At 40.5% G+C, this 19,131-nt stretch overlaps 1 protein-coding gene across 22 annotated transcripts in view; it reads left to right on the forward strand.

The window, feature by feature from the left end:
• LOC147335864 (receptor-type tyrosine-protein phosphatase delta-like) overlaps positions 1 to 19,131 on the forward strand; it is a 418,922-nt gene that overhangs the window by 351,786 nt on the left and 48,005 nt on the right. For 13 of the 22 annotated variants that reach the window (XM_086283190.1, XM_086283253.1, XM_086283206.1 and 10 more), the window contains 3 exons: positions 12,354 to 12,542; positions 14,466 to 14,483; positions 16,464 to 16,574. In XM_086283190.1, the coding sequence (XP_086139316.1) occupies positions 12,354 to 12,542; positions 14,466 to 14,483; positions 16,464 to 16,574 (318 nt within the window). The remainder of the gene's footprint in view (positions 1 to 12,353; positions 12,543 to 14,465; positions 14,484 to 16,463; positions 16,575 to 19,131) is intronic. The other 9 variants (XM_086283221.1, XM_086283229.1, XM_086283334.1 and 6 more) reach the window with 1 other exon arrangement.

A 19,131-nucleotide genomic window follows, 5' to 3' on the forward strand; every position in this document is an offset into this window, starting at 1 on the left:
TTGTAAGGTTTAGCTTAAGCACCGAGCATAATACAAACTAGCATCTGACACCCTGCTTAGAGGACATTCTGTTGAGGATGTTTACCATCTTATATGAATCTGTTAACATGCTAACGTTTCTTATATCATCTACATGTTTAGAGAAACATTTATGTCGACCATGAGATCAGATATTAATTCATACATTTTCACCGTCACTTCGCGAGCGCGATAAAATACAATCACTGTTTGTGCACATTACGTAATATCATTGACTGTGAGAAACCTCCGTTTTTCAGCTAATTAATTCTAGCATGACCTGTAGGCTAGCTTTTAAATGCAATATCTGTCATAATGAAACCCTAGGAAACACTTTATAGCTGTCTGCAGTAACTTAACTACCCCTATCAGCATGCATTGCACAGTGGCTGCTGCTACTTGCTGCTACTTGTGCTGCACACTGGGAAAAACAAGAGTTCTCTACTACCTCAAACACACAAGTTACCCAAAGGCCTGAAAGACAGGGTGCAGCTGGTATCGCTGCACTATATGGCAGAGCATAACGTATATTTAATCAGGAATACTCCTTTGGCTAGACTAGGAGGGACACAAGGTCATAAAATGAGGAGTGTGTAAGTCTGAGCCAGGTAGTCGAGGGGTGCTAATGTTAGCAGCTTTGATCTTAGCTGCACTCAAAAGTAATTTTCTACTAGATTAATTGGTCCTGCAGGGTCATCCTAAATGCATCTAATGATCTTGAGAAACTTCTCAAGCCATGTAAGGTTGCTTGCTAATTACAACCAAACAACTTTGGTGAAAAGTGATGCGTCAAGAATTAATTTTGTGCTGCTGCACCCTCCCCGTACATGTGTTATATTAAAAATAAATGCGGTGACTAATTCGAAGCAAAGGGGGATAAAACCTCATATTTTGGTCGTTGCCTGTTTCATCATCTTTGAGCGCACCTGTCAAATCTCAAAACTTAAAGCAATATAGCAATATCCGTGATAAAACGATGTCAGAACCTGCCTGCTGTGACACCCATCTCCCGCAGTCACTTTTGGAGGAGAATGCCTGTCTGCTAAATTTGAAAAGCCTGATACAACCCCATTTTCCATTAGGGCTCTTTGAGAGCCAAGAGGTCCTCTCTGCAGGATGTTAGCAAGCATGAATAATCTCTATACCCCCCTCTCCTGCTAGTAAGCGTTTAGAAATATAAATTATTGAAATGGCTGGTGCTAGGTTTTTCCTTTCTCGGGAGGAAGTGAACTTGTATAAAAGTCAGCTTCCTCAGACATTTATACCACTCCTTTTATACTTCTCCCAGAGTGTTCGTCTGAGTCTACCGATACCACGGCATAACCCTTAAAGATAGCCTAGCCTTTGCTTCTCAATGTACAGTACACGAAGGTTAATGAAGCAACTCAGCGTCTCACGGTTTCGCCGTCTGTCTTTTTTTGCTGCCTGGTAGGAAACCTCACCTAGTCGCCGATGCTCTCCTGAGCCCCTGCCAGCTTTGGCTTCTGGCTTTGGCCTTTATCAGCTGCCCCTGAACCGATAAGACGAATAAGGCAACGTTGTTTTATGATAAACGTTGATGCTTTATTAAACTTAAAGTTTCAAACATATAGTTATCCCAAGTGGGCGGCGAGAGGGTAAATATACAGTGACTAAGCCTGAGACATAAAAGCGGAACAGATGTCTGTGCTTCAAAGTGACAGGAGCGTTGGTGAGAATGGAGGCGTCTCTAAGGAGAAGGTAGCGTGCGGTTGTTTATATATTCCCTTCCACGTCCTCTTTATTTGTGAATGCTTAATGCACTCAGGAGGATCAAATGAGGGTTGATGGACTGTTAAGAAAAAGCTAAAAAAAAAAATAAATAAATAAAGGGAAAAAAAAGAAGAAGAGGCTTCCTAAGGTGCATCTCATGATGTTGAGAGGGACTAAATGACATCCATTTTGCCTTTGTGTTTGGCAAATAGCTGAAAGCGCTGTCAAATAGTTTGCTCCCTCCTCTGCTGATTACTAATAGTTGAAATAAAATGTGGATGGAAGACATCCACAAGAATACTTCTTTTTTCTTTCTTCCTTTCCAACTAAATAAATGGGACACTGTTTTCTGGAGTAAATGGAATCATTGCTCAGGGTAACAACCAGCAAATGGAATATGCAAAGTAAAATCCTGAAGAGGGCGGGAGAAGGACATAAGCGGAGGCGGGAGACGCAAAAAGACTGATCGAGAGAGTCCTCGACGTAAAGCAAATTTAAAGCCCGGGATGAACTGGATCAAGACTGATGGAGCCGGTAAACAGGGGCGAACGCAAAAGACGAAGAAAGACTTGATTGAAGGTAGAGCAGGTCTCAACCTCCCTCTCTACCTTGCCCCTAGGTGATCTTTACTCAGAACAGTACATCTGGCTGAGCTGACATGTAGTCTGTAAAGCAACAACGAAAAAAAAAAGAAGTGGGGGGGCATCTGAGTGTAAATGGAGCTTTGTGCTTGGCTTCCTGCCTGTCTTGCTGCTTGCCCAGCCAGGCCTGTAGAGAAAGGCCCCCTCTCCGCCCTTCCTGCTTCATCTCTCCTTTTCATCTCACTCTTTACCCATCCATTTTAGCGCTACCCCTAAGGGGCATCCAACACTAACACTCCCTCTCTGCTTTCATTCTCTTCCTCCCACTCCCTTCGCTTATGTTGTAAATGGAGGAATATCACAGCTAATCCGTCATGTTTATGAATGACATTGGGCCTACGGAGAGTTGGGTCGCCTTGCCAGAAGTGGCGTACATCTCTGTTGCATGCCCTCTGCTTGGCTGATCCAATCTGCCCCAGCAGCAGTGGCCATAAAAAAAAAAAAACAAAGTCTATGGGGGAAGGCAGGCTTGGAGGGACATTTTGTTGGGTCACTTTAAAGCTTTTTTTTTTTAAAAAGAAATCATTTTTCCACCCAATATTTTCTATCGAACTGTAAAAACCAAAGCTGTTCTCTCTGTGGACCTCACTTCGTGTCAGTGTAAACCTTCCAGCTGTGTTTTAAGGGCGTTGTGGACAAATTAATAACAATAATACTCTAACTTGATTGCTCAACATAATTTATTCTTAGAGGCTCAAGGCTGCGATGGTTTGGGCATGTGCAGAGGAGGACAGGAAGTTGGAGATGGAGCTGCCAGGCAGGAGGGAAAGCGAAAGACCACAGAGAAAATGTAGTGAATGAGGACGTGAAGAGGGTTGATGTGACAGAGGAAGAGATAGAGGCAGATGAGCCGCTGTGGCGACTCCTAAAGGGAGAGGCTGAAAGCTGAAACCTGGGTATTGTTTTTGTCAGGATTGCAAATGTGAAATATGTGTAATTTGGCTTTTGCATCATGTGATCTCACCTTCTTGCTGTTGATTTGGAGGAGCCAGTCCGTAGAAAGCTGACTAAAAGGCAAGACTTAAAGCGAGATGAGCTAAAACAAGTGACCTCAGGTAACAGATGATCAGCTCCGAGGCTAAAGATTAACTAAAATTATTCTGAACAGTGAATCATGCAAGCCTAATCTAGCTGGAGCTGGAAATGAGCATAATGAAATCCTTTAATGAAAGAAAAATGTTGACTTAAAAGTTTTACAACTATTTCTCCAAAGTCACTCTGAATGAGGAAATTGTTCACGTGTGAAGGCTTTCTCGTGGGGGTGGGGGGGAGGGGGTCGCCTGTGATTAATAGATCGACTCTACAATGCTTTCCTCATAATTTCAGGCATTAGGTGAGGATTTTTAATGACAAATAAGCAGCATTCAATTAATTACACAATCTCAAAGGGGATTTATGGAAGAAACAATCAGTGCGGGGCAAAAGGGGGAGAAGAAGCTATTTTTCACCGAGACAGACTGCCGTGAACCTCGGGTTAAGAGAGCTTTCTGCGCCTTCACCTTCCTCCTCCCATATTTCGTTCCAACATTCATCATCGCAGGAGTTTTAAAGAACACACAGGATAGTATTTCACAACCAATTCCCTTTTTTCACTGCTTTAGGCCACAGCGGGGAAATAAAAGTTTTAGTGGATAGTCGATGGTCCCTCGTTGTCCGCCCTGGGGTTTTAGCAGTTTTCTCAAAGAGACTGTATTTGTTCAGCAAATTACTGAACTACCTTTTAGAGGCACCAAGCTGGAGAGACTTAATGCCACTTTGTGTCAGAGTGGGAATGTTCCTCCTAAAACTCTATTACAGCAAATTGAAATTAGCGGTTTGAGCCAACTGTGGCACATTCGCGGTAATATTCATTAGCGCGCTCGGTACCTGTTGAATCAACTAATAAACTAGACTGAAGCATATTTTCCGGAGCCAAGCCAGGATTCCAAGGAGCTGTTTTTACCGCACAAAATGAAACATAAAGGAACAACTGCAGAAACACGTTTTGTTTTTGTTAAATTGACATTCCTCGTGCGGTTTTCTTCACCTCACATCAGATGATTCGTTAATGCCGAACACGAGGCTCTGGCACACATCTGGCGCATGCAGGTATACGTCCAAAACGAGAGGCACCACTCTCTGATCTTGAATGTTAAACGCGCAAATGTATCTTCATTTGAGATAAATGAGTCATGGGCTTTCATTGAAAACACGAACCCTCGGGCTCTTTGCTGGATACAAAAGGATTAGATCTGACATGCAGGTCCTGCACGGACGCATTTGCAAACCTGAAGTAGAAAGCAGCAACCCCTTGCCACTTAAGATTTTCCCATACGGCTGATCTAAGGCTTTTGGACGTACAGAAGTACGACCCCAGACTCTCATGTTTGAAAAGTCTCTTCCAGTCTAGACAATCATAAAGCTACGTGCTATGTTTTAAAACAATTTGAAGGTTGACTCAGAGTTCAGTAGCCTGAATCCTTTAAAGAGCAACACAGGAAGGAGAATTTCAGAATTATCCCCCTTCGACACAGCAGCATGTGCTCTATTAGACGCTAGTGCTGAGCATTTTGTTTTCCATTATTGGATTACTTAAGCAATATCTGCCCAATGCAGGTGCCAGGAGGCTTATTTGGAAAATCAGGCTCAAAGGAAGCTCTAGAGTGAAAAAAACCTAATCTTATTTAGCCTGGACAACATATGTGCCAAGCAGCACTGGGATGTATCAACGAGATAAATACTGGCTCTGAATTCTCTGAGGGCATTCGAGGAGAATTTAGACGTCTCGATTCGTAGTTTCTTAAGAATTGCAACGAAGCGCATCTATGTTTATACTCTGCGTGCTTTTCAGACTTGTTGCTTTAATAGCTGGACCTGCCACTCATGAATGTTACTTTATGCTCCCAGTGTCAGGGGTCATCGCTTTCACTTGCATCTCAACTATTCCAAGTATTCTACCCAAGGCAGTGTCAGCCCATTTATATGCTGAAAGCAATCTTAAGGCATTAGTGGAGTATTTATTTATTTTTTAACTCTGCAAAGCCTCAAAAATGTAAAAAATTGCCTGAAAATTCATTCAGTATTCATATATGAGCTTTAATTCATATCGTTTTTGCTACATGCAGCATTTTTGTGCAATTTATTGCTCACAGTTTAGCTTAAAAACATGCTTAAAAACATCAGGCTGATGTAGAAGTCTCAAAAACTCTCAAATATGATTCAGTTGGCGTTATAGGGTTAAATATTGTTTCATGCCACCTGCTAGCATGGCATCCTAAAGCAGAAAAATGATTTGAAGGAATATTTAAGAGGTTCTAAAGTAGGAAAACACCATCAAATGTCCTAGTTCAGTGATCAAAAATTAATTCGGGGACACGTTTCACCTCTGCCCAAAGTTAATGGGAAGAATGATGGATGGTGTGTTGAGCTAAGCAACTATGTCCAAGTTCAAGATTGAGGTTGTTCAACCAAGCTGCAGGTAGCTGATAAAGCAAAGGGTGGGCTCAGATTCAGAACCTGTCACTCTTTAGGAGCCGGATTGTAAAGTGCATCTTTTTTTTTTAACCACAGTATAAAGTGTACCTTGTAAATAGAGCAAGGAAATCAACTGCGATGCGGGTGAAAGTGGTGAAACATTAGAGCGGAGGGGAGGGAGAGAAGAATGGAACAGATGCCGTCATAGAATTGGCACAAAATGAAATTGCTGCCTTCTTTTGTTAATCAAGAGCTCTTACGTTTGGTTGAGTAATTTTGTTTGTGTGAAAACAAAAGCATAATTAACAGTTCCCTCTCCGTGCCAAAGGGAGAAAAAAATGAATATGTCAGTGGAACAGGAGCCGAACAGAACATTTTATTGACGGGGATTTAGGTCGTCTCTCGCAGCGTTTCTAGAGAAACGTGAACAAATCACACAGGTCACCGTTACGAAATCAACAACGTTGTTTTTTCATAAAACCTTGTTTTATTTTGCTTTCTTTAAACATCAAGAGCGTTAGCACAAATCACGTTTAGGCAAAAACAAAGTTAACCAAAATTTTAAAAAGATCCATAAACATATGAACAATCTCAAGCCTGCAGCGCTGGAGCAAGTCTGCCTCTTAATAATTTATTTGCTATTCATCCTTTTTTCATTTTACATACTTTATTTAAATTTCTCTGTCCTTTCTCCTAAACTGTGTACACAGAGTTCTTTTAGAAAACCGAGTCGAGGCAGGCTAATGTATTAGCAAAGTCGATTCCAAACAATGCTCTCGTATTGAGTAAAATCACTGTATGATTAATATGATTAGCACTCTAACCCTCCTAAATTCTCTGATCTTCTTTCTCACTTGTTTTGGATTTTGGAGCATTGAAACAGCTTTTTAATCAGTGTCCCTCAACTTCAAATTATATGCTATGGTGTGGTGGGAAAAATGGTTTGGGCTCAGACTGCTGAGAAAAATAAGCACTACTGTCACACTCAACATGGTTGATGTTTTGCGGCTTCTTTTCTTTTCTGCTAGTCTCATCTTGGGAGGGGTAGCGAGGATCAGATGGATTTCCTTAATTGGGCAAAAATCATCTTTAGGACGACGACAAGAAGTGGTGTAAATAGTTAAAGACGTCCACCTGAGCCAAATTCCTGCACGTTCATAATTGACAATCTTTTGCGAAGACGGGATACCAAAACACAGACTCCCGTGCTGCTGCCACAGCAAGTGACCTGTGACAGCCTCTTTGAGTGGATTGTATCCACTCAAATATGTCCAACAAATATACCTTATTATGTCCCCGGGGGATTTTCCCCGAAGAATAACCTCAACCACGAGGGTGAAAAGTCTTGTTCCGCTTGGGGAGAAAAGGGGTCGGACCAAATCCAATCCTTGTGCAGCAACCACAGAACTAAAGCCAGAATGTGACTGGAAAGGTTTATGTTTTTATGGCTTTACTTGGAAAGTCCGGTGCAACAAAGGCTTATTTTCTTCTCGGATTCCTTCATCGGGTATTTTTGGAGCCAGCTGTGATTTGCCAAATGTGATTTCAGTGTCACAAAAGAGCATCCATAACTCACGATATGGGGAATGTGTTTGTTTTTTTAAATTTACACTTCATTTCACAACCAATGTGTGCTACTTCTTGGTTATTTTTAGAACAGTGCATGACTATCAAGATTTACTACACATAAATTGTCAAACTTACTTTGCTTAAAGCTGCGAAGCTGTTAACTTAACTAAATGTGATGCCAGGCAACACCGGCACACTGCAGCGTTGCTTTGTTAAAAAACCTGTGCTGTGTGCACAGCTTGACATTAACCGGATAAATGAAAGTGATAGCGAAGACACGGTTGAACGTCTGCTGATCCTGTGTAGGTGCTGAGCAGGAGAAACAAACAGGCTTTTCATTTTGATGTCTGAACCCAGTGTCACACAGCTGTCAACATGTAAGTGCGTGCCAAATTTAGGCAGTGTTTCTGGCCTCATGTGCAGGTCCCCATGCCTCACAAATGAATTCGTGTCCATAGATCTAACCACGTTAGTTTTCTAAGACACTGTAAACGTCGCCTTGTACAGCTACCTCGGTGTTGCATCAACTAAAGTACACTTGTGAGTAACTGATTGGCTAAACGGCGCCTCTGTCAGTTCAGACCGCACCAAGTCTATTTAATTAAATCCTGAAAAAAAGGGTTTTTGTCACTCTGGTCACTAAATCTTTTAAGTTACAAGTGAAAAATGACAAAAAAAATTGAATTTATTGCTGTACTGAAGCAACACTTTAGAAACTTTAATGGCCCCTGTTGTCATACAAGGAAAATGTGATTTCACTTATGCTCGTATTCTGTATGAGTGATCAATAGATATAATCTGCTAATGGGGTGAGTTTATGTCCAATGGCCTTATGTCTTCTGCAGAAATCTGCTCACTGAGGTACTTTTTGAGCCAATGTCCTTTTTATACTCATCCAATACTTGGCAACACACACTCATATGGCCTGATAGCCTGGCAGTGGCTAATGTGTGCAAATTGTCATTGGGAGTCTTTTTATATCAAGCACCAGTGCTCAGCACTTCTTTAGAAGGTGACTTCAGCATTTCTCTCCCTTCCATCTCATTTAGTGTGTAGATCCATTGTTGAATATACAGTATGGGTCTGTAAAGCAGGAAGTGCCCTTGTCTTAGGGTGTCCTTGAGATTGCAGTCCGGAGCCAGGTAGAATAAGCGAGCGAGAAAAATTATGTAAAAACCATTCCGCTTTTTACCTGTTAATTTCACCCTTCAGGTTTGACTTTCATTTATTGCACAGAGCGGCTTAGCACTGTTTTCATGGCACCTAGGACATAATGTATTCACCCCAGCCTACACATTCAACAACAAATGCAAGCGCCCCAAACTTTTCCAGTTCCCCCCCTGTCAGGATGCACTTGAGACCTTTTAAGTGGCACTGAAACAGCTCCGTACTGACAATCTCTGCAAGTCGAAAAAACTGCAAACCACTTGGTCTCTGCTTGACTAATTATTTCAGTCTTTACCTCTAATGCCTTGTCAATAAACCACGTTCTTCAAAAATGTGCAACATGTGCGATTAAAGAGCAATTAATGTGATTTAATTTTGCTCTCTTAGCCTTATAAGGAGAACGCTGCAGCAGCGCTGTTGACATGAGTTGTTAATCACAGCAGCAGCTTCCAATTGTGTTCAATTTCCCCTTCCTTTATTTATTATCACAATGGTAATTCACTTCACTATGAAATAAATGAGGGTAGAGCTAAGAGTTACAAGCGGCTTGAGAATATGAATGTAGTTGCGTTTGTTGTATCTAAAGTTTGGGATCTGTGCGAGGAAAGTTTTCAGATAGCTCACTGTCGATGTCGTGACTTTGTGACCATTCTTGATGAGCGCGGGTTCACGAAGCAGCAGTAAATTACATTTCTGGTCAAAGTGGGAATACATGCACGAGGCCAGAAGTATTTGTAACAAATCATTAATTTTGTCTGGACGCACACCGGCTGACTGCACTAAAAATATGGTTTAGCGAAATGTAACGCTCATTTAGATAATATGGGTTTGGCAAAAGTGCACGTTGTTCACTTGACCCCACATTTTTTTTCCCCCTCACACAATTCTTCTGTGTGATGCTGTAGTTAATCAGTAGGCTGAATCAGGCGTACGGCTGTGATTCCTCATGATTTTGCAGAGTACACCACTTAGTTTAAAATGAAATGTCCCCTGCCCCTCTTTTGCAGTCCTTAAAGCTGCAGCACGAGAACAGTTCTAACAACTTACAGGATAGCTAAATTATGATCTCTTGAGCACTTTGTTTTAGAATACATTGCAATCTCGTGAGCGTTGCATTTTAATTCGCATGGATTGTCACATCTAATTACTATATTCAACACGCATCCCTGCTCATAGGCTTGCCTCTGGCTATTGTGTTTGATCAGGTATACTTTGGACTCACTGTAGAATCAACTAATTGTCTGTTCGACCTTGAACAGGCTGGAGGGAGCCTGGACAGGAGCTACCATGTACAATTAATTCATTTCCCCTCCCTTCGTGTCTTTCTTCATTTGAATGAGCAGTGCACTCTCTCACATTAAACTGCTCGTTCATTCCTTAATAGTTGTTAACCTAGAGCTTTTATTGGAGCTAAGTGATTGGGACCAAATGTGGCATAGACTTCAAGTACTGCACCTTTTTTTGCAAAATCAATATATTAAACATATGTGACCATTCTTTACATTTTTATTTTGATGTTTTACCGAACTCACGCTGAATTACCAGTTTATATTTATGGGAATGACAACTGAGATTTGTATCGCATGTTTACATCTTCTAAACACTTCAGACTGAGTCAGTGTTTAATTTGTAGACCTGTTTTTTCTAAGGTGATATATGCTGATGGAAAATGTTAATAGTTCTTGAAGACTATTAAATGAACATTAAAAAACAATAGACTGAACATCAATCATTTAGCCACCCTCGGTGGGTTATGAATCATGGCAAAAACAAGTTCCCAAGGGAAAAAGAATAATATTTGAATAATTTCTAAGTACTTTATCCAAAAATCAGCCCTGTTCTTTTTCTTGTATACTTTTCTAGTATTTACAATGTTAATTAAATAAAGCCACTGTGTGACGGAGGCGATTTGATTAAGTGCTTGCTGTTTTTACGAGCATCTGTACTGTGCCAACAACAAGCAGACACAATGCCAGATAACTGCAAAAGTTTAACAAGAGTAAAGCCAGAGCATCTTTCATTACCTTAATGGAAGCTGGAAATGATAAAGATAACGTATGCTCTCGGCAGCCACAAAATTAAAACTACTGACAGGTTAAGTGAATAACCCTACGATGTAGCTTTCTGCTGGGAATCCTCGTTTCCTGGCATTTAGCTGCATGGTATGACACACAGCTTAACTATATACCAATTTCAGCATCACTCCCTGATGGCAGAGGCCTCCTGACAGCAGAACAAGGTGCTCAAGGTTTTGACCCAGCCTCCAAACGCCCCAGATCCCAATCCACACAAGCTTCGATGGGATATGCCAGAAAAGCCCAATTAACCCCCCACCTCCACCCAGAGAACCCAAAGTGTTTGGAGTCATTGTTCCAGTTCCAGAAACCAGATGCCACCCATGTCTGTGCCCTGACAAGATGTCCTGTATATCTAAAAGCACATATTGGCAAAGAAAACAACTTCTTTTAAAAGGAGTGAGTGCACTCCATAGGCTTGGAAATGATCAAAACCCTTTAAAAAGCCTATAGTTGTCCATTTTCAAAGATGCAGCAATCTTTACCTTACACATCAGTTCAGACGGGGACACAGAGTTGCATTGGAAAACTTTTGCAGCACAGTCTGAAATCACTCATTTGCAATACTGTGTGTTTCTGAGAAGATTTATCCATGGCGGTGGCTTCTCATGCCAGATACCCAAAAGCATTGTTGGAAGGCAGCCATAATTGTCGTTTGGCTGTGCTGCAGACTATGGCATCTCAAAGCTGTTTCTAGTCTGATGTCGCCTCATGAAAATTTAATGAAGAAATAGTTTCCAAAAAGGTGCCGTTTACGAAAGCAACAGAAGACACTAGTTAGCAATATCGCAGCAGGGAAAGCAAAGCTTAAAGATGTACATAAACCTCATTGGCAGCAAGCAGGTCTTGTTTTGCAGGTTAAGACTTAGCCAACGTTGAAGAGTGGCAGATATTTTGCATATGGGGGATCTTGTGGTGTAGACAGTGTTTGAGTCTGCAGCCTCTCAGAGATCATCACTTGCTTCAAAGTGAAAATACTTCCTGTTGAGAGCTGTGAGCTTCAGACAAAACTGCTCTGGGCTTTGATTTTCTTTGTTTTGCTCAAAGAACATGGTTGGGGCAAAAGTGCAGCGTGAGTTATTTTCTTTCACTTCTCAAACGGCAGCAAGATGTTGCTCGCCCTTGTTCAATCAGAAAGTTGAGACGTGCGCGGGAACAAGACAGCTTTTACAACACGGCAAATCCACCTGCCATCACCAAAGGACATCGAAGCTCTGCTGCACGTGTAGCCACCGAAGCCCCATCCTTTCCCCCAGGAAAAGAAAGAGTGGCATTTATATGCTGTGGATGGATTACATTATTATCGCTCTCATATCTATTACTCTCAGGAGTCATTTAACCTAGCTTAAATTAGCTTAGCATAAAGACTCAAAACATATAATTGATTCCTATTTTTAATTTACCCCAAGCTACCTATTATAAAATTCTTTCCTTTTTCTTCATTTATTTCCTTAAACCAAGGTTTATTTACAGTAGCTGCCTGTTAACTTTTACGCTAAGCTAACTAGCTGCTAGCTTTAGCTTATTGTATCGTATTTGTCATTCAAAAATGCTGCTATATATACAAGCTATTTCTTTAAATGGTAAAGATTTTTTTCTTCTTTTATTTTCCAATTATCTCTTCCCCCTCCCTAGCACAAGGTTTGATGCTATGCTCAGTTCTGATATATGCCCCAATGTCTGTATAACCTATTTGCAGAGGACCAGCTGCCCCCTGGTTTCCCCACCATAGACATGGGCCCACAGTTGAAAGTTGTGGAGCGAACACGCACTGCCACCATGCTCTGTGCTGCCAGCGGCAACCCAGACCCAGATATCTCTTGGTTCAAAGACTTCCTCCCTGTCAACACCAGCAACAACAATGGGCGCATTAAACAGCTCAGATCAGGTAGGTTTCCTCTGCTGAAAATCTAATTACCGGACAGGGAAGTCTTCTTTCTTGTTTTCTTCTATCTGATCTGCTCCCCCTATTGTATCCTCTGTTCTTTCATCCACTTCTTCCTCCCATAATTTAACTTCTCATTTGGCTTTTAATTTTGTAGGTAATGGCATTGTTTCTACTATTTCCTGTCCTCTACTTTCTGTACACCCTGGTGTGTTGTGTCCGTTTGTGTGTCTCCCTTTGTCTTCCAGTGTTGTCATGGGCTGTTGGGATTGTTCCCCCTCCCTCTGTGTTTGCTGGCTTCTGCCCCAACTTCTGCCCTCATTGCTCACTGCTGTGACTTTTTTACAATGAATTCTTTTGCTGTTTTCTGTTGATTTCCTTTCCACTGCATTGGTGCAGAATTTTTTAGAACCATTTTCTTCATGTTCTTATGTCTTTTCTTTTAACAATTAATATTCAACATTCGGCTTCATTCAGAATCTGCAACGGAGTGCGCATACTTTTAAAACAGGAAAACACGCTCCCTCCCCCCAAAAAATCGAATGAATGTACTTTTGTCTAAATTTTACTTTCCAAAAGGTATCTTAAACTAATTTGGGGTAGATATTTGCTGTTTTTAAGGCCTTTTACGTTTAAGAAATACATTTAATTTTGGAGACTATTCAGCCACAGTAGTGCGTAAAACTTCGTAAAGCTTTTCCCTCTCCCCTCAGCCCCTTGATTCATTGACTTTAGCAGTCCTTGCTTTAATGTTTAGATGCCAGCTTTGCTTTTTTTGCCTGTGACACACCCCAATATACTCATTATATATATATATATTTATTCAAGTTTGATTTTAATATCGCAATATAGAACTTATACATACATATAGCCTGCAACTTTATTTAGCAGCTAATATCAGCGCATTAACCTAACTACTTAAATTTTAAGTCTTGTGTGTTTGACCCCCTGTCTTCACAGATTTCACAGCTGTTCTTTGTTAAATCATCGTGTTAACCTTACCTCTTTGCCTACTTGTTTTCAACAGAACTGTGTAGCATTAATCCTTTTTGCTAACGTGCAACTCAGAGTTTATAAAGCATTAACAAAACCTTGTTAACTAAACTTACCTAAAGAATATAATCATATTCTTATGCTGTCTTTCTTCTCTCTATATTTTTAAATCTACAGAATCCTTTGGTAAGTGCTTAGCTCTAAAGCGCACATCACCTCCACTAATTTTCATGTTCCAACAACTATTAAAATGCATGGCATGCATTTTACTAACAGATAGTTTAGTCTCAGGGCTACTACTAGAGGCACATACACTCTCCCCTCACCCCACGGTGTCCTGTCACTACCAGCTGTAGCGTCACCCAATCTGGCGGTTATCCAAAGTTTAGCTTAGCATTGTCATATACTGACCTGGATAATGATCTGTCCTCACATGTTTGTAACTCACTTACTGACCCACCGCTTACTCACTTAATCTTTTAACACCAGCACATCTTAGGCATGGAAATTTAAAGAACCTTTAGAGAGGTGACCAGCTCTTCTTAGCTCAGGTCAAGCAAAGGGATCACACTTTTTTTTCTTTAAGTATCTCTGCTCTCAATCTTACACACCACAAAGTCCTGAAAGTCTTTCCCTTCAGTAGATGGTCTTCAGAAGCCATTGCCACTTCCAAAATGGCACCTCCCCGTGGTACACCAATGTGTCTCTCTGACCAGTGATTTTTCTATGATGAATCCTGTCTTTCTTTGCCAGTAGAGTACAGAAAAAAAAGTTCTTATTCTCTTTCTCTCTCCTTTCTCTTTTCCTGTAGTACCTTTATTTACGTACCCTGTTAAATCTAATTTGATTCTTCTTCCAAAGCCCCCAGCCTCTATCTACACGTACTAATGCTTCTTCTTTCTAATCTTATTTGCATTCATATTATCCACCCAGGTGGTACACCAATAAGAGGTAAGAGTGCTGAACTGACGTTCACAGAATGAAAATAATACAAATTCATTCTTGCTGTCAATCCATCCATTCACTTGAATCACCTCCATTTCTGTCCTGTTTACCAAGACCGAATCCCATTTCATTCATATGGACCTTCCTTCTTATTTGTCCTGTTTCGTTGACTACGTTCGTATTTCATTTTTCTGTCTACGCTTTATTTACTCTTTATGTTCTCGTTTTAAGAGCCCGTTTAGCTCAGTTGCGATATGCTTGCCCTGGCTCGAATAAGCATATCCAATGACAATTATTTTTTTGAACTCTATTTTTTTACGTTTCATTTTTGTTTTCTTTTTGGCCATAGCGAATCATGTGTCCCTCTTTTTGTCCAACTAAAACAACCAAGCATTTTTCCCCCTTAGCTGTTCTTGTTCAGCACTAAAAATATGCACAGATGCTGTGGAATCACGCAGGCATGCTGACGACAACATTGCCTCTCCTCTGCTTTTTTCTCCCAAAGAATTCTTTCTATCTTTGCAAACTATTTTTTTTCCATTTCTTCTATTTGCTTTCCTCTCCTGTACCTCTACAAAAAAGCCCAAACAACCACTTTTTTGATAAAGTTTCTACGGTGCTTTTTTTCTCTTTCACCTATTTTTCTTACTTTTCTTGGGTTTGGAGACTATTTTACTTTTTGACTTTTTTTCTTCAGGGTTTGGGAAGGCAAACAAGTAGAGTCTGGCGAGGACCCGATTGGCTCATTTTTGCCGTGTGACATGGAGCCGGAGAGTTGTTGATGCATAAAGCCATTTTTCCCTGGGTCATGTGACACCACACTGCTGATCCCATTGGTGGATTTTTATGGGTGTCTTTTGTAGCTTTCACAAGCTAAAGCAGTGGCTGGTTACCTTCTTGTCGGCTCAGGCCGGTATTTTGAATTTTGTCTTCTAATACAATTGCATTTTATTTTTCAGCTAAGGGTTGTCAGAAGGTTGTAAGTTGTGTCGACATACATTTCTTCGCTAAGATTTGCATGTCAAAACTTTTGTTACAGAGGGTTATATGGTGCTTTTGCCTTGCATAATACGTTCAATTACATTTTTTCCAGATGTCTCAGCAGCATTTTTCAATTTTTTGGTACGAGCTGCATTTTTTTTGAAAAGTCACTTCACTTAAATGAAGTCCCAAATTATTCTGCAGGCAGAATAATACACCTGATTTGTGATTGAATATGCTAAAGTTCATACCTAAAATTCTTTTGTTCAATTGTCTTCCCTTGTTATGCTGCTTTCTTATACTGTAAACCTCTTTTGTTTGATCCATGTTTCCCTGAAGTAGTATCACTCATCCCCATATTGACCAGTCCAGTGATATGTTGTACATTGACGGGCTTGCCCCTATTTTTCAAAGTGACATTTTTTTTTCCATTGGCGTTAGGATGAGTGTCTTGTTAGAGCCTATAGGTAAAAAAGCTTCTCTTCTTTTTTTTTTTAAGAGATGATTAGGAGGGTAAATATATTAGCGACTGAGTTTGGTGTTATTTTTCTTTTTTTTTCCCTTTGGATTTGGTTGACGATGTGTTTTTTTTCCTTTCTTTTCTCGTGTTGCTACTTTAGGCTTCTTGAAGGAAACTATTTGCATCGCAGTGTTTTGCCTCACTTACAGTGCGATTGCACAGTCTCGATTTCCCCTCAGCCAGTGGATCAGGCTGTGACAATAAATGATCGAATATAATTTATATAGTTTATAAACATTTTATTCATACATTTAATTGGATATCGATCAATTATAAGGTTCATTTCACTGATCTACTGATGCTTAGAAGGACAAAGAAATCTAGAAATGAAGGGTGCTGACGTTGACCTCCATGAGGTCAAACGAGCCCGTTGCTTTTTTGTTTGTTGTTTTTTTTGTTTGGTTCTTTTTTGCTTGTGAACTTGATGCTGACGACATAGCTTTAACCAAATATACTTTGCTACCCCGTTTGCTATTCCCAACCAGGAGCCCTCCAGATAGAGCAGAGCGAAGAGTCTGACCAGGGGAAGTATGAATGCGTGGCGACCAACAACGATGGAACCCGCTACTCTGCCCCAGCAAACCTATATGTCAGAGGTAGGAAGCGCGCGTTAAGCACCACCAGCATGCTTCTGTCAAACATTACATTAACTTTCTCTTTACGATTCAAGAGGAATTTTTAAAATTAGCCAATAAAGTCTGCAGGGGCCACATCGTGTGACTCTATTGTAAGTATGCTTGATTTGTTAAGTTTAGGTTTTGGTATTGGTTTGGTCTTTTTGTTTTTGCACTTGACTTACCTGCACTGATTTGAACCTAAAGTGCTCTTTTACATGTTTCTGGCCCTTTTCTCTCGATTATCCTGAATCTAACACTGCTTGCTGTTTTTATCTACTAATTGCTTTTGAAACCTAACTGTTGGAGGCGGATGTCCTCCCTCCCCTCCATCAGCCCTGACTTTTTTTTCCCAGCAGTAAACAGCTCCTTTTTCTACCCACTGGTCAACAATGGAAGGACACCTTTAATCCCATTACCTTTGCTGCTGACAATGAATATGTTAAACCACCAAATTCGAGAGTTTAAACTGGAATATAATATTTCATTATGTAACAGTTGTGAATTTTGTTATCCTGCAATAAAGATGAAATTAGCTGACAAAAGAAAACAGTCACAGCTGCACAGCCTCTGAAATATAAAGCTCATTGGTCTTCTTACTTACTTCTTATTGCACTTAGTATGCAAAGCTTTTTTTCCTTTTATATACAAAACCCACTGTTTTTGCTCCAGTAATCTAGAAACTTTCCATATATATATATATATATATATATATATATATATATATATATATATATATATATTAGGGGTGCAACGATACACAAAATTCACGGTTCGGTTCGGTTCGATATTTTTTCGATACAAAAAAAAATGTTCATGCCTTTTTAATTTGTCATTTATTAAAATTATAAATATATATTTTAACACAAAAGTACAGTTTTTAAATTTAACCCTAACCCTTGTGCGTGTTGTTTTTTAGCTCGTCATATTGCAGCCACAGAAATTCTTTTGTCCATGAAACCATAAAGCTGCACTTTCTTTTTGCCTTATAGTCTGATTTGTCATAACTTCTCCGTTTTGTGGTAAGCTTTTCTTTGGCTGTCACTTCTTCACCCTGACCTGTCTTATTTGGCTCAGCAGAACTAAAATATATATCTGTCTGTGAAGGTTCTCAATCATCCAGGTCATCGTAGTGAAATATATATCCTGCCGCACTCACATAAGCTCAGCGATTCTCTGCGCGATCAACCTCTCACATGTTTAAGCTTGCTGCGGGAGATTTCACTTGTCATGTTTGCATAGTAAGCTAACAATTAATAAGACGATGTCAGAGGAATTGGTGCACAAATTATCATCACTCACAGATCAGTGCTGTCGCTCTCTATACACAGTTCGCGCGATTGCAAAGTGAAAGCAAAAAAACAAGCGCAAATTCAAACACGATTTCAATATGTCACATATTGACAGTGGCTCACCGATGCCAATGACATAATTACCCAGCTACATTTCTGAAAGAATGCAAAAGCATTGACATATATTTTTCATTCCTACAATAGCCCGACAGGCAGGGCAGAGATAGCCCCGGGACATCGGGCTAGCGATATTGCGAGCCCTGTATCTGATTGAGGAATCACTCATCTTTGGAAAAGAGAGTTTATTACAGAGAAATGTCTCTTTCCAAAATAAAAGCTATACTATCCGCTTCTTCTGGGCTATATTCTCAGCAGCATATTAAACATATCAGGTCTCCATAAGGAGAATCCTGTGCTAACAGCTGTCTAAATGACTCGGCTAAAGTTTGTAGCATGCATGCTTGTTGTTTTTGTCTTTGCACTAGGATGATGTCGGTGTAAATGTGCAGTCATATTCGTTGTGTTCCCACTAGTGCTTTCAGGTTAATCTCGTTGAAATAACCTTAACGCCACAACACGGCAAATCTCCGTTAACGAGCTACCCTATACAGAGGGGCTAGACGGCCAACACGTTAACGAGCTAGCTGCGCTAACACACTAGCTCCCACCCATGTAATTGAGCATTGCATGGCACATCTAACATACTGTTTTACTTTAGTCCATGACTCGCTTACCTTCAGGGTCATACGTCACATGAAAACCAAAATAATTCCAAACGCCAGATCTGAATGAGGGTGGGGAGTAGGGCTGGGCGATATATCGAGTTTTTAAAAAATATCGATATATTTTCATATGAGATATAAGATGTGACAATATCGTTTATATCGATATAGTCTATGTTACGTTATAATTATACTTGTGGAGCCACAAGTTTGCCTCTCTTTCGTCCACTTTTGTCTCTACGCAACATTACTCGGCCTCGCCTCTCCTGCACTGAACACAACTCCCCCATAGCTTCACCTGCAGGCAATGACAAGATGAAAGCGGAAAATCTCCGTTAGCGAGTTACCGTGCGTGGGGCTGGATGGCGTCAACGTGTTAGCGAGCTAACCGCGCTAACGACATGCAGCCCAGAGGGGCTGCACGGCCTAAAATCCTTTCCTTTTCTCAAAAATCGACAGTGCGCCTTATGTATGAATTCTGGTTGTGCTTACTGACCGCGAACCGATTTTATGTGGTACACAGCG

The sequence above is a fragment of the Aulonocara sp. 'chitande type north' Nkhata Bay genome, linkage group LG3, assembly GCF_057382095.1.
Source record: "Aulonocara sp. 'chitande type north' Nkhata Bay isolate Kocher_YH1m ecotype deep benthic linkage group LG3, A_spYH_male_GT1.1, whole genome shotgun sequence".
Classification (NCBI taxonomy): domain Eukaryota; kingdom Metazoa; phylum Chordata; class Actinopteri; order Cichliformes; family Cichlidae; genus Aulonocara; species Aulonocara sp. 'chitande type north' Nkhata Bay.